Genomic DNA, 24,897 nt, shown 5'->3' on the forward strand with positions numbered 1-24,897 from the left:
CATTAATATATGGTGTCAACTCCTGCCTTTACTACTGTTTTGGGTACCCTAACTACTGCAACCAGAAAAATGCTTTCTGTTGAAATAGACACTGAGTCTGGAAAAGTTCAGTTATCCCACAATTATGATTCTGTCATTTGATTAATGTAACAAGGGAAAAGTACATTCTAATCATTTAGGAATAGTATAAAGGGGAAAAACTGGTGGTTAAAAACAGAGTGGTGAAGGTATAGCTCGGTCAACAAAAAGAACTATTCAATCTGTACATATCCTATGGATCTGTACATAATTCAAAATATGGTTATCACTAAGGTTTAAAGGTGTGTTTTGTGCCAACACAAAAACTGGAGTAATCATTTTTCTAAGACATATTACCAGTAATGCCATTATGGTATGGTTTAAAAAAAGGAGTAACTACTTCACAAACTATTAAACATTACTGAATCATTTCTAAGTCCTGACAACTAGCATAAGTTCTTAACACTACATGAAGTTGGTGTTACAAAGTCAGATGACGTATAAACCAACTTATGAGCCTCAATTTAATAAAAGTCACATTTTCAAGTACTCTCTATGTCTTCCTCCTGGCCCAACACTTCTCAAGTCAGAAAGCAACAAATAAATCTCAAGAAATACCTTTGATATGACCTGTGTATTACTGGTCAGAGTCTGATTTGCAATGTGCTCCACACACTGTACAATCCTAGTACATGCTTTATCTTCCTTTTGTGCCATCCATAATACATGGTCATTAACCAGCATTATATTGCTAGCAATCTCAACTACAGCATCTGCAAGCTGGAGGGAGAAAGAAAGAAAGAAAGAAAAAAAACATAGTGCAAAGTATTTGACTACTGCACAACAATAACATAAGAGCTCAAATGAAAGCAGCTGTATTTAACTAGTCCATCGAGCATCCAGGAATTACTAGTTCTTACAGCATCAACTTACATTCAGGTATTATAGCCAGAAGAGTAAATTGATTTCTTATGGTTATGCCTCTTCCCAAGTCAGTGATTATGAAGTCCAAACTATTTCAGAGTTATATTAGCCCAAGCAAGTGTTCTACTGAGATAAAACGTACAGTATTGTGAGGAGTTTTCCAAGCCATTTCCCTGCCCCCTTTCCAACTATAGATGCAATCTAGGGAAAGGAAAAGGTTCCTCCTGTGCAAGCACCAGGTCATTACTGACCCCTAGAGTGACGCCTGCTTACGCTGGTGTTTTCATGGCAGACTATAGCAGGGTGGTTTGCCATTGCCTTCCCTAGTCATGACTACCTTTTCCCCAGCAAGCTGGGTACTCATTTTACCGACCTCGGAAGGATGGAAGGCTGCATCGACCTGAGCCAGCTACCTGGGACCCAGCTTCTGCTGGGATCTAACTCAGGTCATGGGGGGAGTTTCAGTTGCAATACTGCCGCCTACCACTCTGCACCACACGAGGCTCTAATCTAGGGAAACCCTGAAGCAAATACAAGTTACAGTGAAAGAACCCCTTCAGTTGTAAGCATTCAGTTAGTTAGTTAGTTAGTTAGTTAGTTAGTTAGTTAGTTAGTTAGTTAAAAATCATGTACGTCACCTATTTGAAAAAAGAACTCAAGGCGGCTTACAACAATAACATGGCCAAACAATATATAAAGCAAATAGATCAACAGTACATGAAACGGTAATCATGGAAAACAGCAGTTGATGTAACAAGCTTAAATTCTATTTTCTCCTAAGAAGCCTTTCGGCACCTGGAACCAGCAGTTTCCCCAGTGATGGTGGCCACAGACCTCAAACTGAATCAGGAAGTACTTTGTAGAAGAGGTACTCATTGTTGCTGTTGTTGTTCAGTTGTTAAGTCGTGTCTGACTCTTCGTGACCCCATGGACCATAGCACGCCAGGCCTTCCTGTCCTCCGCTCTCTCCCAGAGTGTGCTCAAGTTCATGTTTTAGCCTTGTGATACGTTCCATGGGGTTTTCTTGGCAAGAATACTGGAGTGCGTTGCCATTTCCTTCTCTAGTGGACCACATTTTGTCAGAACTCTCCACCATGACCTGTCCGTCTTGGGTGGCCCTGCATGGCATAGCTTATGGCTTCACTCAAAACTACTATGGCTGGTTTAGAACAGCAGTCACCACTCTCCCCACACAGCTGCTAGGTGCACTGGCACTGCCAGGGCCAGAACACACGGCATATGGCTGGAGCCCCACAGTCCAGGAGGGGCCCCAAATGACCCCACAGACAGCTGGCAGTAGCAGCAGGGCAGTGGGTAAGCCACAGTGTGCAGCCAGTGACAACTGCAGCTGCATGCCATTTTGAATCTGAGTATTTTCCAAGCACAAGAGTGCTTGGGGGGGGGGGTGACCAATAAGGGTGTTACCTGCAAAGGGCCTGGCAGGGGGCAATTCAGCCCCTAGCAGAAGCCTGCACAGTTCCTGGGCAGGTGACAGGCCACTACCAGCAGTTCTCCCACCAGCAGTACAGGCAGAAAGCCCTGAAATGGGTCTTTCTATGGGCAGCAGGCCAGTGGCTTTGGATCCCCTCAATCCCACGCAGTAGATCTTGAGACGTCGTGGTGGTGGATCCAACACTCTGCTCCTTCCCAGCCCCCACTTTGGATTTTTTGGTAAGATGTTAACTTTGCAAACTCAAAAACTGGAAAGAAATTTACAGTGCTAAACCAAGACAAAACAAATGTGTTAACTATAACTACCCTGAGTTCCAAAATATCAGATGATGAAGTCTTTATGCAAGGAGTTACTTCAGAAATTAGAAGGACTATTTTTACGAGTACATCATTGCCATTAACACAAAAAGTTCTTTATGACCCTGGGATTGCATAGCTCTCTGGATCAGAATACCTCATAAAATCTTATGCTTTATTGAGTGTTTTAAAAGAGCTGTTACCATGCTCATATGAAAAGAGACACATTCTAAACACTTCAGAGACACACTGAAAATATGTCCACTTTAACCTTCAGATGAACACAATCAAGAACAAGCAATTTTTCCCCTAAAATTATTCCTTCACAGAAAAGTCTACAATGGATAAGAATTCCTTTCAGTACAATATATAATTCAAATGAAAATAAGAAGGTGCATGCTAAAAGTATTTGATTGAAAAGCTGCCATTTCTCTCTTAAAAGACAGAAATGCACCACTGGATATTTGATACCTACCACTGCTTTCATGCCACACGTGGCCAGCCCTGCCAATTCTGTTGCACAAGCAGCCCCCACCGGAACAACGGAAATTTAGTGCTTCCAGAGGGGAAACACTCGTTCCTGGAATGGGGCAGGTAACTGGAGATCCCTCATGTGAGCTCTGCCAGCCTGCCCTATTCCAGAAATTGGTGTTTCTGCTTGTTTTGGTTGCCACAGGAAGCGCTAAATCACTACTGTGTAAGTGATGGGGGCCACTAGCACAACAGAATGGGTGGGACTGGCCGCACACAGCCAGTCGCCATTGGATATTGCCCTTGTGTTTCAACATTAAACCATCACATATTCGCTAGCCAGACAGTTTCTTACATCTTTGATTTCATCCATATATGCAGTTAGCTTTTCCAGCATATAAGCCAAATAGATAACGTCCACCTTATCTGCAAAGTTGGAAGCATCTCTTGTGTAGGTTGCAAGCTGATGGGAAAATTCAAGTGCATTGGTGGCATTGAGATGCATCTATAAAAAACAACAACAAAATAATAGTTGCATATAAAATTCACTTAAGGTTTAACTCCATTTGTGTCTGTTTTTTAATTTATACATTCCATCCTGCAAATGGGGAAAGTAATTGATGTAAAATTCATTCTCATCCTGAAAAACATTTCAGTAAAACATACTTAACAGTGTAATATACAACTTGCTGTGCAAAGAAGTCTATGTCCAGTTGGGGAGCAAGCTTATCTAGATAGGTGGCTGCCTCCGAACTTGGAGGCGACCGCCTATCCAAAGCAGGGCAGGAGAAGCACAGAGGGGATCATTCCCTCCACGCTTCTCTTGCCCTGCTTTTTCAGCTAGACAGCCAACTGTGGCTGTCTAGCTGTGGGAGGATGGAGCGGGGAAGGAGCAAAGCTACGCATAGGATGTGTCATAGATGCAGCTACACCCTCCCCGCCCCAGGACGCCCCCAGCCACACCCCTTTCCGGCCGCTCCATGCTCCTCTTGCAAGCGCAGAGGTTGGGGCTGTTCCGCGCTGCCTCGGAGGCAGTACAGAAATGGGGGGAGGTTGGTTCTCTGGGAACCCACCTTGGAGTGTGGGCTCCGAGGTTGATTCCCAGAAAACAGCATATCCTATGGCTGCCTACTGGCCATAGGACTGCTCCCTCTATAGCATCTTTCGTCAACCCCCGCTTTCCTTTTCACCACTTTGGTGGCACTAGTACCGATCCTTCTTCAGTAGCTTAGTAACTATATAAATATATTAAGGGTAAAGAAGGATACCACAAAAATCATGTTTGAATCTGCAGCATGAGCAGTTTAAATTTCCATGTTTAAAGTGAGAATACTTGCAGAGGTTGAATACTCCAGAATATTTCAGATCCTGTCCTTGCTACATATCTTAGATAACAAAGAGGTAAACGTTCGTTACTGTGCAGTGTGCTGATAAGAGATATAAAATACTTACAGTACATTCTGTGCATAACAATTGGGTCATTTTACCTGACTAAAGGCATGAAGGACTTGAGTTGCTTCTTGTGAATAAGGACATTCAGAATAGCTTTCTTCAGCCCACCGACCTGTGCGGTTACACTTACGCCATGCTTTTGACTCTTCTGCTCCATTCAGTGAAGAATGAAGACATGAGTGGTAAGCAGTTACTCCAGCTAGAGTTTTGGGCCATCTACAAGCAAAATAAAAATAAGCAACTTCAATATTTTAAAGCTATATGAAATAAAGGTGGAATCCTATGCGCACCTGCTAGGGGATATGTCTTGTTAAACTTGGTGGGACTGCCAAGTAAGTCTGTACTGCACATCAGCTGTCTCCCTGGAACTGAAAGCCATACACTTATTCTCTGTGCCTACTTTCTATGAAATTTCATAGTGCAACAATCTATGTGGAAAATATGCACATATTGCCAATAAAAAGTGAGGAAAGTCACAACGTGTGTGGGAAAATACACACATCAACAAAAAGTGAGAAAATTGGTAGAATATATGCAAATAGATGGTTCGTTTAGAATTAGGAAACTCAAGGCAGCAAGTGGACTTGCACGTTTTCGGTGCAGTCCTAAGGGACTGGAGTGCTATAGTTGGAAGGCTTCAAGATTGGAGTCCTCCATCTATCCTAAGCTCTGGCGGGCAGAGTGGGAGGAACAAGAGGTATTTTCACCTGTTCCTGCTTTTTAACATTTTTAGCTAGACAGGCCTTTTGGCTTGTCTAGATAACCTACCCCTCGGTGGACAGGGAGAGGAAAGGAGAGGCTCATGGATATGGCCTCTCCTTCACCCTCCTCTTCCACCATCCCAATCCCCTTTTCTCCCTCTCTGACTCTCTTCCAAAGTCACTGTTGCAGCCTCAGAGCATCTCTGCACCAACCTAATATCCTGCATTTGAAAGGGGGCTTTCTGCTTCTGTTTTAAATGCAGGATCATGAAGGACTCCCTTTACACTAGGGATGCACGAAAGTCCCTTACCTGAACCCGAAAGTTGATTCGCGGTGGGGGGGAGGCGCTCCGTCCCTCCCCCCGAAATTCTGGCCAGGGGGGAGGCGCCCCGTCCCTCCCCCCCGAAATTCTGGCTGGGGGGGAGGTGCCCTGTCCCTCCCCCCTGAAATTCTGGCCAGGGGGGAGGCACCCCGTCCCTCCCGCCGTGAATCCTGTCCTGCTGGGACGCAAATGGCAGCGGCCGTAGCCGCCGCCGTTTGCGTCCCTGCAGTCAGCCGTGATAGACTACGTAAATGTTTACGTAGCCTATCACGGCTGAGTGGAAAAAAAAAACCCCGCGCATACGCAAATGGCGGCGCCCATGGGGACCGCCATTTGCGTTCCTTATTTTGGCACGTGTAGTCTACGTAAACATTGACGTAGACTACGGCGAAAATAAGGGGCACGCAAATAGCGTTCCCTTTATTTTCGCCGTAGTCTACGTCAATGTTTACGTAGACTACACGTGCCAAAATAAGGAACGCAAATGGTGGCGCCCATGGGCACCGCCATTTGCGTACACGTGAGGGTTTTTTTTGTTTTCACTCAGCCGTGATAGGCTACGTAAACATTTACGTAGCCTATCACAGCGTTTTTTAAAAATCTAGCTGTGATAGGCTACGTAAATCTTTACGTAGCCTATCACGTGTTTTTTTTTTTAAACTTGGAAATGGCAGCGGCGGCAGCCGGTCGGAAGACCAGCTGCCACAGCAGCCGCTGCTGCCGCACCGCCGCCGGAGCTGCCGCCGCCAGGGACATTCGCACAAGGTAAGTCCCATCCCGGGGGGGCGGGGGGGCAGACCGTTTCTCCACCAATTTCGGGGGGCCAAATGCGCTGGCATTCGGCCTCCCCGAGATTCGTGGAGAAATTCTCTGAAATCCCTACTTTACACATGTTTCCTTCTCCCTCTCCCCTTTCCCCCTCCTTCTCCCCCTTCTCTGAGTCTTCCATATGTTTCATTGATCTAGCTCCTCATCTTATGGCTTTTCCTTTTCCACAGAGGGAACTCAAGTGGGGTAATTTGATAGCTCATTATCTCCAATTTATTTAAAAATGGAATAAAGGCCATTTAGTGCAGGAGACACCCTAGGGGTAAAGGGCCCACAAACGTCTGTGAGAGAGCAATCTCGATAGCAGGATAAAAGCTCCATGTGAAGAAGCCCTCAGACAAGAAGCTGCTGCTTCGCTTCTGCAAAGGGGGGCGGGATTCTGCATTTGGATTTCTTTCCCCCAGTTTATAGCTGTGAAATCTGAACCATCCTATGTTCCCTGGGATGCCCTCCCAGGGACCACAGGATTCTCTCTTAAGGTGCAATCCTATGCATTTCCTAGACAGAAAAACATGCATACCAGGGCCTTTTCTGCTGTGGCACCCCAGTTGTGGAATGAGCTTCCTAGAGAAGCTTGTCTGATGCCTACACTTTTGACAATGAGCGGTAGCTTCAGTTCTCATACTCTCTTTCATATCTCAAAAAGCATATTCGATTAAAGATTGGTAATATGAAAAAGGATAGGATAGAACCCTTCTCCACATGTAAAGGGCAATGAAAATGATGATGAAGGGGGCAAGGCTAACTCACTCCCCCTCCTTGCATATTCACCATCCACAGATTAGGAATGCCAGAATAGGGCTGATATCTTTCGGAATTCCCAGAACCTTTATAGGCTTTGGAACAAGAAAAAAGACATCAACTATATAACACTAACTGTGACAGACTTAAAATTATTTGTTTGACCAAGTTATTGGTTGTTGTTGTTGTTTTGAAGGTGCTGCTACATTATACATTGGCAAAGTCTGAGCAAGCCACGTCTTTTGAATTTTAAGGAAACAAGACTACAGCTGGGGGAAAAAATGGTCTTAATTTTCCGCACCTTGCTAGCCACTGAAAGAACTCATTATGAAGACAAAAGACTTTGAATACAAAATTAATCATGGTCAGGATTTTATAAAGAATGACAAAACATAGGAAACCACAGAACATTTATTTTCCGCCTTGCTTCTCGATTGAATGTCACTTTTAAGTGAACTACTACACCGATGTTTATTTATTAAAGAGCTAGATATTGCTAGTAGCTCCAAAGTTCAGGGCACTTTGTCTATAAGATGAGCTCAGTTAGGTTCCTCAACAAAGAATGTACTAGAATATTACAGTACTAGAATATCAGGCAGTATCCAATCTGGCACAAGCGCCAACATAAATTACATTGGGTTAGCATAAGTGACATCTAGCGCAATGTCAGTATCGGCGCAGTACCCACTTTGGGGAATATTGAGGAAGTATCCAATTTGGCACAAGCACTAATATAGATTACACTGTGCTAGTGTAAGCTACTTCTAGCACAATGCCAATATCGAGGCTGTATCCAAGCGGGGGAATATCGGGACAGTATCTAATCTGGCACAAGAACTAATGTAGTAAATTATATTGTGCTACCATATGCAAGCTCTAGCCCAATGGCAGTGGCGTTTGCTGGTACATGGGCTGAAAACCTGGCATGCCAGCAAACGCTATTGGTGTTGCACTAGAGTTCAGTTACGCTAGCACAACGTAATTTACGTTAGTGTTCGTGCCATATTGGATACTGATCTATGTGTTTAATATTTGGGAACACAAGGACACAATCCTCCCTTCCTTTTAAAATATAGCTTATAATGAGAGAAAAGCAAAACAAACACAGCCATCACCTCATAATAGCTTTTGCTCACTGAGGCTTGGATTACAAATCCTTACAGCAAGTTTTCAATTACAAATACCACCTGGACCCGTCAGCTCAAAAGACTCAACCTTTCCATTACATTTGATGCGTCCCTTTCTTTTTAAAATGAAGAGTTCTTTTTTATTTTTTATTTTTGCTTTTGTGGTTGTGATATCTTGCTTCCTACATATTTGCTATAATATCAAAACCTCAAAGACCTTTTCATGATAAATTATTGGCATGTATGCTGCATCCTAGAGGAGAAACCTTTCAAGAAAGCTTCAGGTGTTAATGTTAACTTTAGTTCCAAAGATGTTCTCTCGAATTCTCAATTCATTACTTTGAAATGCCAAAGGAATCTATGGACTCAGCATGCTTTTGATGTAAGTTTCTAAAATAAATTTGTGTGGACTTTCTGAAAGATGATCAGTAAGGACAGAAATGTGGATTCCTCAGCTTTTTGATTTATAGAAAATGAAATGGCAAAACGCCTTTGGCGTTAGTTGAGCATTTATATATCTTTTATTTATAAAGACGAGGATGACATTTACTGGCAAGAGAGTGAAGGGTTGCTTAATGAAAGCTGCATTATGTAGCAGTCAGTACAAGTTCGTCTAATATATTTTAAAAGTGGCTCATTAAAGAGCACCCCAAGTTGAGTGTTTCAGTGCGAAGTAAAAATGCTGTCTGTCTGCATTATATATATCTTATATAATATCTTATATATTATATAAGATATAGCACTGGATCCAAAGAGCTCATTTAGCATACAACGCTATGCATGTTTAGACGGAAACAAGTCCTACAACTTCCAGTGTTCCCGGGTCAGCCATGCTGGCTGCAGAATACTGGGACTTGTAGTACTTCTTTCTGTCTATACATGCATAGACATGTATAGACAGAAGCCTACACAAGGGCACTCTCAACACACCTTAAGCCTACACAAGGGCACACTCAACACACGCAATGGTAGATCCCTATGCAATATTAAAGTCCCATTTAGAATGTCCCTTCAGTTTCATGAGTGACGTGGGATGTGCACTTGCTGTTTCAAAATCTTAAATCCCAAGCCTTTTTGGATGTGCAGACCTCATTACACGGTTCTTTGGGCGCAGGCAAGTAATTTGATGTGCTTCACATTAAGAAAAAATCCGCAGGCCACCCAACTGACTGTTTCTAGGCAGTGAAGCTGACAAGAATCTAAAGCTGCACACCTATACACACTTATCCTGGAGTAAATCCCATTGAACTCAGTGGGGCTTATTTGTAAGTGGTCATGAATAGGATTGTGAGGTAAACCTTCTTAAAAGAGCATGGAGCTTAAGACATAGGTCTCATAACAAGTGAGCATAAAAAAATTAGAACCTGACACACTGATTGGTGAAATGAGGCCTCTTATGTGAGTTCTCCTCTTGTTCCATGCAAGCAGTGTCAGAGTTATCACTAACTATAAGGCCAGTCCATCTAATGCATGTATTAATGCATGCAATGGAAATGAAGCCATTCCATAACTGATGAAAACCTGTAACACTCAACCTATGACAACTATTCATACATCATTTACTTTAGCACACTCTTTAGCACACACATAAGAGCAATCTTATGGCCCCCTAGACAGTGTCTGAGGTGCTGTAGGATGCTGTGGATCCCTTCCTTCATGGCCAGAGCCAGACCTCTGGGCTCAGAGGAGGAGATCCAGTCGTGGATCTCCCCCCCTCCGTCCCTCCCAGTATCTGCAGAAAGCACTATGGCAGCTTCTCACCCAAGGTTGGAGCTCCAGTCTCAAGAAAAGGATGGGAGGGAGGGAGGGAGGGAGGGAGGGAGGGAGGGAGGGAAAGGATAGTGGGTGGGATGGAGTGGGGAGAGGAGAGGCAGAGGATCCACTGGATTCAAAGGCCTCTCAGACCCAGGCTGTGACCCCACCCATGGCAGCACACGGCAGCTAGAAGGGCTCTGAGGCCCATCTAGCAGAAAGGAGAGAAAGTAAAAGCCTCCACTGTTCCTCCTGCCCTTCACAGCTCTTGGATGTGTGGAGGGCTCCAGTCTTGGAGCCCTCCATCTGAACAGTGGTAATCTTTCAGGGCTGTGGTCTTAGGGTGCTTCCAGACACAGCTTTTATTGTGCAATTGCACTGCCTCAATCATGGAATTATACACAGGATCTAGGCAACCTTGTCTCCAGTTTATAGCCTCCCATATTTTACCTCTACTTCTCCAGCTTTGTTTTCTAACCAGAAAAAAGGGAAGAAAAGACGGAATAGGTACACTGTGCCTTTTGATTGTTAGTGACAGCAGTCCTATCATCCATCCATCCTCATTTCTAGGCTACCATTAAGGGTGGAACCTTCTTCCAGACCCTCTGTCTAGAATTACCCTTATAGAGCTACAACTGGAATAAATAGTACTACCTTGAAAATAATGTTTTCTGCACTGCTGCCCAAGGAACATGGTAGTGGGGATAGAATCCTGAAATCTGCTTCAGATTTTACAGTGCATTTAAGGCTATAGTTACCTGTATTTATGTATTAAAACATTTATTAGCTGCTCCTCAGCCTTGGGTTTCAGGAAATTCTTTGGCTGATCTTTGTTGCTCGCAGCACCATAATTACTGATGGCCAGAGGGCATCCTGAAGCCTTCAGACCCAGTAGGATCAGGAGCCACCAGGGTGTCATCTGTCCTTGGGTAATGGCTATCACTGGTCTATCTCCTCAGTCTGAGGAACTTGCCTGCTTAGGAAAGACAACCTGTTGCATACAGTCAATATATGTACTGGGAAAGCTTACTGCAGTCTTGCACAAGAAAAATGGAGATGGTGTCTTTTTTATCATTAATATATTTTCCAGAGAAGAAAATCATACCTGAAATCTCCTTTGTTGTTAATTATTCTTTCAGCAGGACAATAAGGGGCAGCTGTTTCTAGGACAACAATTTCCACCTGCTTAGAGATGCTTCCATAGGAGTTGTTGACAATACATTCCCACATTCCTGTTGCATCAATATCAATGCTGGACAAGATAAGTTCACTACAAGAGAGTTAAAAGGAAAGAGATGATTAACCTGACTTAGAGGTAAGCAACTCTAAAAACCCTTCATTGGTCAGAGTTAAATGAGGTTCTGATCCTGCATGTGAGTTTTTACTTATTTATGTTAATTTTCAGCCCGCCCTTCCCACCTGAACACCTGAGGTCAGATAACTCGAAGTCAGTATTTGAGGTATTTATAAATCACCCCTCTGCCCACTTATTACTCAAGGTAATATAAAAAGTAGAAGATAAAACAGAAGCCAGAGCATTCACTACAGTACAATCAGAAAATGCGATTAAAAACCATCAAAGGTGTGATGGAACAATATAGTCCTCACTATGCATCTAAAGCATAATAAAGAGGGTGCTAATCTAACCTCCCTAGGGAGGGAGCTTTGTAATCGAGGTGCTGCTATGGAAAAGGCCCTGTCTCAAGTGCTGACCAACCTAATTTCTCTAGGTGATGGAATGACAGAGTCTCCCAGTGCTGGCTGAAGAAATTTTACTGCCTGAGACAGAACAGTAAATGGAAACCCCACCCTCACAAGTCAGGGTGCAATACTATTTAATTTATTATTGTACATTTACTGCCACAGCAGGTGCTGGTGGAATTTTTCTGCCTCAGGAGCCAAAATAATTTGGCCAGCCTTGGGAGTATCTGAAGCAGAAAATCTCATCAGTACCTACCCCTGGCAGTAAAAAAATTCAACAATTAAATTAAACAAATTTGCTGCCCTTTAAGGACATCCAATATCAGCTACCTGAGGCACTTTGCGTTACGGTAGGGCTGGGCCTCGGGCCTTCAGTGATGATCACAAATTACAGGCAGTCTTCAGATATCTTGGCCACAAACTGTTACATTAAGGACATTTAGGAAGGCACATGGCTGACGCTAGAGGCATCTGAGGTTGCAAAGGGCAGCTCACAATTTTAGAGGTGCCGTCCCATTCTTAGAGATGCCTTCCCATTCGCATTGTATTCCAATTAGCCTTTCTTCTGGTCCAGTTGGTGAACAAAAACACAAACCTGCCATCCAATTCCACTTAGAGAAAAATTCAGTAGCGCCCCTACAAAAATTGTGTTTTCAAATGATCTTATTTCTCTGAAATTAAGATTGATTATTGATAAAGGCATTGGGTTGAATCCAGACTAAGTTAGTTGAATTTAGGGCCTATTTAAGTCAAAGAGACTTGTCAAGTCATTACTAACTTGCCCCACTGATTTCAATAAGTTCAACTAACTTAGTCTAGATCCCACTGGCCATGATCCAACACAGTTAAGTGCATTTACAACCACTGAAATCAATGGTCTTTATTTCACTTAGCTCTGCATTATGCTGTGGTCATTAATTAAACAACTCCAACATGAATTATTGGTGTTCTCACAATTTTTAAAAGCCACATGGAATTCACTTCAAGGAAGATCTTTCAATAGTTCCTTTCAGAAAGCCATTTTATTTCATAAAACTGGTATATGTAGCCCTCTATGTAAGTTTATTTTTATTTATATCTATCCCATTTTCTGGGATAATCTATTAGCATAAAGAATTTCCTTCATTGTCCTGAGTTTTATGAAATGTAGGAAACATTTCATCAACAAATGAGGTGACAAATTCAACAGGAAGATCCAGTGTTACCCTCCCTTCTTTTCTTTTGGACACAATGGCATTAGGCAAGTCTATGCACTAGTCACTAATGGAGTATTGCTTTGATCCTCCAGAGAAAGCATTCCAGAAAATTGTGGTAAATAGCCTTTGGTTGAAATGATTCTACGGCTTGAGTGTATCTCATGAGAATTCAGTGTATTTTTCTGCTGTAATTTTAAATATATCTTAGAGTTTATTCTATTTAGTTGCGGCCCTGAGTTTACAAGGGTGGAAAATCCCAAGTGCACTTTTAGAATAATTCTCACTTACACCTTTCTTTCCTTCTTAGTGATACACTGTAATATTTAACCCTTGCACAGAAAGTCACTGGTACTTAACTCACTGGGACTAACTCCCTAGAACTTCAGGTATGGAAGGTGTTATAGTTTTACGGCAGACACTAGACGTATTCCAAAGGTATTTGTTTAATTTAAATAACAACTGGCTATATGAAGATACTAACTCACTGATAGGAATTCTGACATAAACAGCCTTTCAGACTGTAGACTTCTCAGCCAGATGCTTGTAACTCACACAAGATTAGAAAAAAATGTCAGCAAAAGGTATTCCCTTTCCCTGTTAAAACGTGGATTGCTGAAAAGGTTAAAGAAACTGGCTGGTGATACAGAACCCATATAGCTTGAATGGCAATGCTGTCATCTGAGCTATGTTGAAACATCAGGGCAGTCAACACCTTCCATAAAGGTGATATTGGCTGACCTTTACTTCACAATCTCTTGGCTGTGTAGGCTGCTTAAACACAAAATTACTACTCTCACTCTCTCAAACAGGTGTGCACTTTCTTGGAGCTTCCCATTTTTAAAAAGCTCTTTAAGACTAGAATATAAGGGGTGAAAAGGTTTCAACCAACCTTCTTTCTGCTGTGCTAGTCTTCTGCTTACAGCCGTTTTATATGTAATAATATGCACATGTACTAAAAAGCGTGATCCCCTACTTGCCATCTAAAGTAGCATAGTCCATTGCACCATCCTAGGAAGGTGGCCCCTGCCCCAAAGTGTTGCTCTTTTTTCATTTCATAATATGCTCACTAATAAGCAAGTTAGGTAATACTGAACTCTGCATGTTCCATTTTTATTAAGCCTACGTACAACAATCTTGATATTGCCAAGGTACAATGGCATTACTGACTAACTATAATAGAATCAAGAGGTAGGATTTTGTTTCTGACCCAGAACAAAAATGTCTCTCTTGCCTATTCCAGTAATAAGTCTTTTTTCATGGCAACAAGCTCTACTTGTAGCATCTGTATTTGACGTAGGCCTTCCTAAATGTAACTAAGAGCAAAACTAGGCATGATGTTAAATGTGTCTCTGTATTTAATGGGCAGGGTTTTTAAAAATGTAAATTACATCAGCTGGGGCCAAGGACACATAATTGATGGGATACTCTCCTGCTGTGGTCCTAGCTTTTGAAACTAGTGTTTGCATTGGGAAGAAATCCCCTATTGGTGCCTCTCCAGTCATTGCAGTTTGCATTTTTAAAACTATTAAAATACACAGATGTATTTAATGTCGATGCAAAGATGCACTGAATGTCATAGAATCATAGAATAGTAGGGTTGGAAGGGGCCTACAAGGCCATCGAGTCCAACCCCCTGCTCAATGCAGAAATCAAAGTCAGAGCATCCCTGACAGATGGCTGTCCCGCCTCATCTTGAATGCCTCCAGTGTGGGAGAGCCCACTACCTCCCTAGGTCATTGGCTCCATTGTCGCATTGCTCTAACAGTCAGGAAGTTTTTCCTGATGTTCAGCCGGAATCTGGCTTCCTGTAACTTGAGCCCATGATTCCGTGTCCTGCACTCTTGGATGATCGAGAAGAAATCCTGGCCTTCCTCACTGTGGCAACCTTTCAAGTACTTGAAGAGCGCTATCATGTCTCCCCTCAGTCTTCTCTTCTCAAGGCTAAACATGCCCAGTTCTTTCAGTCTCTCTTCATAGGGCTTTGTTTCCAGTCCCCTGATCATCTTGGCTGCCCTCCTCTGAACCCTCTCCAGCTTGTTTGCATCCTCCTGAAAGTGCAGTGCCCAGAACTGGACATGGTACTCCAGATGAGGCCTAACCAGTGCTGAGTAGAGGGGAACTAGTACTTCCTGGGATTTGGAAGCGATGCTTCTATGAATGCAGCCCAAAGGGGCATTTGCCTTTTTTGCAGCCACATCACATTGTTGGCTCATATTCAGTTTGTGATCTACAACAATTCCAAGATCCTTCTCGCTTGTAATGTTGCTGAGCCAAGTATCGCCCATCTTGTAACTGTGCCTTTGGTTTCTTTTTCCTAGGTGCAGAACTTGGCATTTATCCCTATTAAATGTCATTCTGTTGTTTTCTGCCCAGTGCTCCAGTCTATTAAGATCACTTTGAATTTTGTTTCTGTCTTCCAAGGTATTAGCTATCTTGCCCAATTTTGTGTCATCTGCAAATTTGATGACATGTGTCATCTGCACATGTCAAGTGTAGTTTGGCTCTAAGAACCTGCTTAAATTCATTATCTAAGCATATGGTGACATTGCTACCGTAATTTAGGATTACTATCTCTAATCAATGGGTTGGAGCCAGATATCTGCTCACAGGAGTGACTTTCTTCCCCCTTCTTCTCCCTGTGAGCCCCAACAGTTGCCTGAAAATGCTTCTGTAATGGTTGGAGCCCCCTGCCGAGAAAAGTAGCCCATGGAGTGGGGGGCCGAAGGGGAGGTCACAGAAAATTGGGAAGAGGGACCTGCTGTGATTGGAACAGAAAGTGCCTCTTATTGATTTTCCATTATCTCCCCTCCCCCCGCCTGCCCCACCAGGCCCTGCACCACAGCCCACTCCATTCAGCAAGGTCTCCCAACCCCGGAGAGCACATTTTCAGGGACTCTGGGGGATTGCATGGCAAGGGGTGGTTGGGAACGACAGCTTCTGCCTACTCCCTTCCATGGGCAGATAACTGGATCCAACCCAATAACTTTGTCTTGGATTTGCTAACAAATCCCTTTAAATTCCAAAATTAGAAGGACAGCAATATATGCATTCCTTGTTTTTTTCTGTCAATATTATAATTAAGAAGGGAAAAAGATACTGGGAATTTGGGAGGTGTTCAGCTCCTAAACCTATGTGAACCAATTAGGGATTTTATTCAGTGGAAGCTGGTGGCTCCGATTTTGGTGGGGCTATGGATCCATTCTTAGAACCAGCTCTAAGGGAGCTATCTTCTAATGGTGCTGGACATATTTTGGCTTAGCACCTTGGATAGCTCCTTTAGAATTCTGGCTGTTTCTGACTGAAAACCAGGATGGATTCACAGACCCCCTGAAATTGGAGCCACCAGCCTCCACTGCTTTTATTATATTATGTGGTATATACATATTACAAATAAATACATACATAAATAAATAAATAAATAAGCAAGCAAGCCTTCAGGCAATTAAAAATAACTAACAAATATCCACATGGATCCATAAGTAGTTTTTAAAAGTTAGATTCTATTATTAATACTTGTATTGGAAACTGAAGGGATCAGAGTTCTCCAATATGCCTTGTTAAATTTGACATTCAACCTCAGTTAGCTGTTAATGAGCCTTCACAGGACAAGATAAATAACTATAGTAAGAACAGGTTGTTACACAGTGTAAAAGACCACACATATTGACTGGAGTAAGAACCATCTGGCTGTGGCAAATTATCAATTAATTTACAATCTTCAAGGTATCCTAGGGGAAGTGGTTACTCTGGCGAAACTATTTACTTACTTACCATCTGGGCATGACAAATGATGAATAGATCTTACTCTCCCTAGAAATGCGGTAGCAACTGAATTAAGTATAGAAACACATTTCTTTAAAAACAGAGAAGTTTTCCCCTCCCAGCTGTTCTAAACTTCATATTTCTTACATATGAAATTATTTGTAATTATTGGTGTGAGTTCATGGATTATCTCTAAGTTGCAGGTACATACTATCCAAAGCACCAGTACAGTTTCTATTGTTTTCATTTGCATTTAACCTTGTTACAGCCCAGGTCAGCTTTTGCCTTGTTTCCCTTTTAAGACTTCTTCAGGAAGGTACCAAACTTCCTTCCCCTCTCAGGTCCCTGTACATGTTATAGCAGCAATGCAGAAGCCGTTTTTTATAGATTCATCCCTCACAGCACTGCTGTAATGTTCAAAATGTCTTTTGACATTTTGAACATTACCATAGCACCACATGGTAGGGCCTATCGTGCAGTTTCTTCCATGCCAGGGACAACAATGTCCAATGCATGTGGCCCTGCCCACACAGTGCTGGGCCTTTAAATGTTATAGCGGTGCCATAGGATGTTGTAGTGGTACCATGAAAACAGCTCCCACCAAAGGTACCTCAGTGCCCTTATGGCAAGGAAAACCTTATCAGACCACCCTGGGCTTTTGTTCTGCCACGTCTTTTCCTTAAAAGAGCCCTCTTCTGCTTTGCCCTTCCTTTTTAGCTACTCCAGTCTCCGTTGTCCCTGAGCCACAGGGTTTCATGGTACAGCCAATCCTATTCTTGATGGGATTCTGTCATAACCCCAGGATCTGACTCTTCATCTCTGGGGATTCAGAGAAAGTATCAGAGTAGGAGAGGGATTTGCTCACAGAACCAGCCCCAGATGTCCCTGGAAGATCCGGTGTAAGAGGAGCCTGTGTGGCTAGCATCTCTACACTGGAGGAAGTTGTGTCATCATCTTTGGGGAATCACACCGGGGAGTATCCTGTTTGGCACTAGTACTAACATACATTACGTTGTGCTAGTGTGAGCTACATCTAGCACAACCCCAACAGCGTTTGCTGGAATGATGGGTTTTCCCATTGCGCCAGCACCAGCAAACATAATTTTTATTAGCACTAGTGCTGAATAGGATACTGCCCATTAGTCAAAACCAGACCGACTTCAATATTTACTTATTACACAAACCTAATGATAATAGGGAAGGTTTCCTTAACTTCTTTTTTCTTGTGCCATTAAAATGCATGCATGATGGCAGCCTTGTTTAAATATAACAACTGACATGTTAGAAGCTGTTCCATAACATAGAGTTGAAATTAATTCAGGAAAAGCTATTATAATGTTCTAGTGTAGCCTACAGCACTGGCCATTGCCAAATGTAGAAGTTCAATATAGAGCAATCTGTTTTAAATAACTAATCTGGGACAAAGTATTTTCATTTAGAAGAATACATTTTCATCACTACAAATATGTATAACCAATTAAACAGATCAGAACTTGGCCTTGTAAGCAGAGCTATTCCTTTATTGTCCTGGAATAATATGTTGTTGTTGTTCAGTTGTTCAGTCATATCCAACTCTTCGTGACCCCATGGACCATAGCACGCCAGGCCTTTCTGTCCTGCGCTCTCTCCCAAGAGTGTGCTCAAGTCTAGGGATGGTGGAGAATTTCTCCCCGAATCTTCGGGGGGCCGAGCGCCAACGCATTCGCCCCCCCGAAATCGGCGGTGAAATTCTCCACCCCCCGCCCCCCCCCGGGATGGGCCTTACCTTTGGCGAATGTCCCTCCCAGCGGTGGGTCCCGGCAGCGGTTCAGCGGCGGCGGCCGGTCTCCCGACCGGCTGCCGCTGCCGCCATTGCAAAAAAAAAAACTAAAGTAAAAAAAAACAACACACCCGTGATAGGCTACGTGACGATTTACGTAGCCTATCATGGCTAGATTTCCAAAGTCAGCCATGATAGGCTACGTAAATCGTCACGTAGCCTATCACGGGTGACTTTGAAAAAAAAAAAAAAAAAGCGCGTACGCAAATGGCGGCTCCCATGGGGACCGCCATTTGCGTTCCTTATTTTGACACATCTAGTCTACGTAGACTAGACGTGCCAAAATAAGGAACGCAAATGGTGGTCCCCATGGGAGCCGCCATTTGCGTACGCGCTTTTTTTTTTTTTTCAAAGTCACCCGTGATAGGCTATGTGACGATTTACGTAGCCTATAATGGCTGACTTTGGAAATCTAGCCATGATAGGCTACGTAAATCGTCACGTAGCCTATCACGGGGTCTTTTTTTTTTACTTTTTGTTTCGTGGCCGGGGAGACGGGGCGCTTCTCCCCGGCCTGAATTTCGGCCGGGCGAGGCGGGAAGCCTCCCCCCCGGCCTGAATTTCGGCCGGGTGAGGCGGGAAGCCTCCCCCCCCTCACCTGAACTTTGGGGGGAGAAGCGAAGCGCCTCCCCCCCACCGCGAAGCCAAGCTGTGAAAAGGTAAGTGACTTTAGTACATCCCTACTCAAGTCCATATTCATTGCATCGGTGATGCTATCTAGCCATCTCATCCTCTGCGGTCCCCTTCTCCTTTTGCCTTCAATCTTTCCCAGCATCAAGGTCTTTTCCAGTGACTTTTCTCTTCTCACAAGGTGGCAAAATATTTGAGCTTCAGCTTCAGTATCTGTCCTTCCAATGAGCACTCAGGGTTGATTTCCTTTAGGACTGACTGACTGGACCTCCTTTAAGTCCAGGGGACTCATAAGAGTCTTCTCCAGCACCACAGTTAGAAAGCATCAATTCTTCGGCGCTCAGCCTTCCTTATAGTCCAGCTCTCACAGCCATACGTTGCTACTGGGAAAACCATAGCTTTGATGATACGAACCTTTGTCGGCAAGGTGATGTCTCCACTTCTTACTATGCTGTCTAGGTTTGCCATAGCTTTCCTCCCAAGGAGCAAGCATCTTTTAATTTCATGGCTACAGTCACCGTCTGCAGTGATCTTGGAGCCCAAGAAAATAAAATCTGTCACTGCTTCCATTTCTTCCCCTTCCATATGCCAGGAAGTGATGGGGCCAGATGCCATGATCTTCATTTTTTTAATGTTGAGTTTCAAACCAGCTTTTGCACTCTCCACTTTCACCCTCAACAAGAGGCTCTTTAGATCCTCTTCGCTTTCTGCCATTAGGGTGGTATCATCTGCATATTGGAGGTTGTTGATAATTCTCCCAGCAATCTTAATTCCGACCTGTGATTCATCCAACCCGGCGTTTCTCATGATGTACTCTGCATATAAATTAAATAAGCAGGGTGACAATATACAGCCTTGTCGTACTCCTTTCCCAATTTGGAACCAATCGGTTGTTCCATGTCTGGTTCTTACTGTTGCTTCTTGACCCTCGTACAGGTTTCTCAGGAGACAGGTAAGGTGGTCTGGTACTCCCATCTCTTTCAGAATTTGCCACAGTATGTTGTGATCCACACAATCAAAGGCTTTAGCGTAGTCAATGAAGCAGAAATAGACGTTTTTCTGGAATTCTCTTGCTTTCTCCATGATACAGCGAATGTTGGCGATTTGATCTCTAGTTCCTCTGCCTCTTTGAAACCCAGCTTGTACTTCCAGTAGTTCTCGGTTCACATACTGCTGAAGTCTAGCTTGTAGGATTTTGAGCATCACCTTGCTGGCATGTGAAATGAGCGCAATTGTACAGTAGTTTGAACACTCTTTGGCATTGCCCTTCTTTGGAACTGGAATGTAAACTGTCCTTTTCCAGTCTTGTGGCCATTGTTGAGTGTTCCAAATTTGTTAGCATATTGACTGCAGCACTTTAACAGCATCATCTTTTAGGATCTTAAATAGCTCAGCTGGAATACTGTCATCTCCGCTAGCTTTGTTGTTACTAATGCTTCCTAAGGCCCACTTGACTTCACTCTCGAGGATGTCCGGCTCAAGTTCAGTGACCGCACTTTTATGGCCATCAGGGACATTCAGATCTTTCCTGTATAGTTGTTCCATGTATTCTTTTCACCTCTTCTTAATCTTATATGCTTTTGTTAGGTCCCTGCCTTCTTTGTCCTTTATCATGCCCGTCTTTGCACAAAACGTTCCCTTGAGATCTCTGATTTTTTTGAAGAGATCTCTAGTCTTTCCCATTCTGTTGTTTTCCTCGATTTCTTTGCATTGTTCATTTAAGAAGGCCTTCTTGTCTCTCCTTGCTATTCTCTGGAAATCTGCATTCAGTTGGGTATATCTTTCCCTTTCTCCCTTGCTTTTCACTTCCCTTCTTTCCTCAGCTACTTGTAAAGCCTCACCAGACAGCCACTTTGCTTTCTTCCATTTCTTTTTCTTTGGGATGGATTTAGTTGCTGCCTCCTGAACAAAGTTACGGACCTCCGTCCATAGTTCCTCAGGCACTCTGTCTATCAGGTCCAGTCCCTTAAATCTATTCATCACCTCCACTGTATATTCATAAGGGATATGATTTAGGTCATACCTGAATGGTTTAGTGGTTTTCCCTACGTTCTTCAGTTTAAGCCGAAATTTTGCAATAAGAAGCTCATGATCTGAGTCACAGTCAGCTCCAGGTCTTGTTTTTACTGACTGTATAGAGCTTCTCTATCTTTGGCTGCAAAGTACATAATCAGTCTGATTTCGATATTGACCATCTGGTGATGTCCATGTGTAGAGTCGCCTCTTGTGCTGTCGGAAAAGAGTGTTTGCTATGATCATCATGTTCTCTTCACAAAACTCTATTAGCTTTTGTCCTGCTTCATTTTGTACACCAAGGCCATGCTTGCCTGTTATCCTGGTGATTTCTTGACTTCCTACTTTAGCATTCCAATCCCCTATGATGAAGAGGACATCTTTTTTTGGTGTTAGTTCTAGAAGGTGTTGTAAGTCTTCATAGAACCGATCAACCTCAGCTTCTTTGGCCTCAGTGGTTGGGGAATAGACTTGAATTACTGTGATGTTGAATGGTTTGCCTTGGATTCGTACTGAGATCATTCTATCATTTTTGAGATTGTACCCCAGTACTGCTTTTCCCACCCTTTTGTTGACTATGAGTGCTACTCCATTTCTTCTAAGGGATTCTTGCCCACAGTAGTAGATATAATGGTCACCTGAATTAAATTCGCCCATGCTTGTCCATTTTAGTTCGCTAATTCCCAAGATGTCCATGTTCAATCTTGCCATCTCATGTTTGACCACCTCCATCTTACCTTGATTCATTGATCTGACATTCCAGGTTCCTAAACAATATTGTTCTTTACAGCATCAGACTTTCTTTTCACCACCAGACACATCCACAGCTGAGTGTCCTTTCGGCTTTGGCCCAGCCACTTCACTCTTTCTGGCGCTACTTGGAAATTCCCTCTGCTCTTCCCCAGTAGTATATTGGACACCTTCCGACCTGAGGGGCTCATCTTCCGGCATCATATCTTTTAGCCTTGTGATACGTTCCATGGGGTTTTCTTGGCAAGAATACTGGAGTGGGTTGCCATTTCCTTCTCCAGTGGACCACATTTTGTCAGAACTCTCCACCATGACCTGTCTGTCTCGGGTGGCCCTGCACGGCATAGCTTATGGCTTCACTGAGTTACGCAAGCCCCTTTGCCACAACAAGGCAGTGATCCATGAAGGGGCTGGAATAATATATTTGCAGTCATTGTTGCCTGCTGATGATCACTGAAATGTCAGAAATAAAAATAACTAAGAAATAAGAGGTCAAAGCAGCATATTCTATTTTTCATTCCCTGAGAAAGGTTTTCAGAATCTGACCTAATTTCCTGCATGAATCTGGAAGTCTCCATCTCAGTTCTGGCAAAGAAAGGGATACAAATTAGTGGGGCATGAAGACTGTTTATTTTCCTCCTGCTTAAATATGCTCATCTGCTGAGAGATAGATCCACAATTTAGGCGAAAAGCCTGCATTGCCTATATCTAGTCCAAGCCATCATCCATTATTAATATGAACAAAGAATTTAAAAATGAGTGGTTGTCCCCAGAGCGTGCTGCTGCACAAACGAGGATCAAAGGTTAAAACATAGAAAATCAAGAAAGGATGTGCAAATCTGGTTCTATAAAACCAACTAAAACTGGCTAGCCTAACTCATCTGACACTGGGGTCCTGTAAAGATTACAGAAGCTACATGGGAGCAACTTTTCTATGGGAGGCTGCCACTGGATGGGATGCTTAAAATGATCCAAACATGCCGATTACTTGGGTGTTTCCTATTCAGTGGTGTAGTGGTAAATTTTGAAGTGCAGGAACTCATCATGACAGCCTCTATAGACGTAGGCCCAAGGCAAATCCATAGTCATGCCTCCAGAAATATATATTATCTCTCTCCTGATTTTCTGTTATTTATTCTCAAAGGACCTAATACTCTGTTTAAAAACTCCATCATAAAATACAGAAATCCAAAACAAACAATCAAACTACTAATGAATTATCATAATTAAATTTATGGGGTATCACTGTGCATAGTTTATGAGGTATCAATCCTGCGCATAGTTGCCTGGGAGTAAGTTCCCAGGTTGAATTCAGTGGGTGCTTATTTCTGATTACGTAGGTTCAACTTGTAAAACAAATTGAGCTTTAACAAAAGATCTTAAGCCAGATGAAATGCAACCTTTAGCTTTTCATGTGAAATGCCAGCTACGCTGCAAATAAGTGTTAGCATTTAAACTGCAAGTGTGAAATCGGAACTCCATAAAAGGAAAGGAAAAGTATCCAACCTCTGCTGGTTATTTCACTCATTTCTGACTTTCACTATGCTGATCTGCAATCAATAAAAATAAAACGTCATTATCAACTTGTTCAGTTGCCAGAATAAGGAGAGTTTATCAATTGCCCTGGCACTCTGACAGGTGATGTCATTGCTCCAGCTCTAAAAAAAAGTCCTGGAGCTATGCTCCTCTATGTTCCCTTTTCACTACACCAGGGATGGGCAGAAGGTAGATCTCCAGATATTTTGGACTTCAACTCCCAGAAGCTCCTGCCAGCATGGCCAATGGTCAGGAATGCTGGGAGCTGAAGTCCAAAACATCTGGAGATCTACCTTCTGCCCACCCCTGCATTACACCACTAGTCCTATGGAATAATAAAAACATTCAGTCCTGGCAGAATGTTAATTCCATTGGAAAGACTGACATGATTGGAATTAGGGATGTATGAAAGTCACTTACGTTGCCCGAAATTTGATTCGCGGTGCGAGGGAGGCGCTCCGTCTCCCCCCCCGAAATTCTGGCTGGGGGGGAGGCGCCCCGTCCCTCCCCCTGAAATTCTGGCCGGAGGAGAAGCGCCCCGTCCCTCCCACCGCGAATCCTGGCTGGCCGGGAACGCAAATGGCGGCGGCCGTAGCTGCCGCCATTTGCGTCCCTGCAATCAGCCGTGATAGGCTACGTAAATGTTTACATAGCCTATCACAGCTGAGTAAAAACAAAAGCAAAACCAACCGCGCATATGCAGATGGCGGCGCCCATGGGCGCCGCCATTTGCATTCCTTATTTTGTCACGTCTAGTCTATGTAAACATTTATGTAGACTACGGCGAAAATAAGGGGAATGCAAACAGTGTAGCGTCTACGCTATTTGCGTTCCCCTTATTTTCACGTAGTCTACGTAAATGTTTACGTAGACTAGATGTGCCAAAATAAGGAACGCAAATGGCGGCGCCCATGGGCGCCGCCATTTGCGTATGCATGGTTTTTTGTTTTTACTCAGCCGTGATAGGCTACGTAAACATTTACGTAGCCTATCACGGTATTTTTTTTAAATCTAGCCGTGATAGGCTATGTAAATGTTTACGTAGCCTATCACGTTTTTGGGGTTGTTGTTTTTTTTTTTACTGGAAATGGCGGCGGCGGCAGCTAGTCGGAAGACCGGCCGCCGCAGCCGCCACCGCCGAACCGCCGCCGAAGCACTGCCAGAGCCGCTGCCGCCAGGGACATTCGCACAAGGTAAGTCCCGTCCCGGGGGGGGGCCAGGGGGGCAGACCGTTTTGCCACCGATTTCGGGGGGCCGAATGCGCTGGCATTCGGCCTCCCCGAGATTCATGGCAAAATTCTCTGACATCCCTAATTGGAATTGCCCACAGGTTTGGGTCATTTAGACGCAAAACATAGCTACATTGGACCAGAAAGCCATCACTTACCCCTGCCCCAGCATGCA

The 24,897-nt window shown here is 43.5% G+C and overlaps 1 protein-coding gene across 1 annotated transcript in view; it reads right to left on the reverse strand.

The window, feature by feature from the left end:
• The window catches only part of ADGRA1 (adhesion G protein-coupled receptor A1), a 554,873-nt gene that overhangs the window by 254,459 nt on the left and 275,517 nt on the right, over window positions 1-24,897 (reverse strand). Inside the window, exons 8-11 of the mRNA XM_084845922.1 lie at window positions 11,192-11,356; window positions 4,650-4,830; window positions 3,518-3,667; window positions 637-798 (exon numbers count right to left, since the gene is read on the reverse strand). Coding sequence (XP_084702048.1) covers window positions 637-798; window positions 3,518-3,667; window positions 4,650-4,830; window positions 11,192-11,356 — 658 coding nt within the window. The remainder of the gene's footprint in view (window positions 1-636; window positions 799-3,517; window positions 3,668-4,649; window positions 4,831-11,191; window positions 11,357-24,897) is intronic.

This window comes from Heloderma suspectum, chromosome 3 (genome assembly GCF_057233095.1).
Source record: "Heloderma suspectum isolate Gila_16-S chromosome 3, 16-S_ref, whole genome shotgun sequence".
In the NCBI taxonomy this organism is placed as follows: Eukaryota; Metazoa; Chordata; class Lepidosauria; order Squamata; family Helodermatidae; genus Heloderma; species Heloderma suspectum.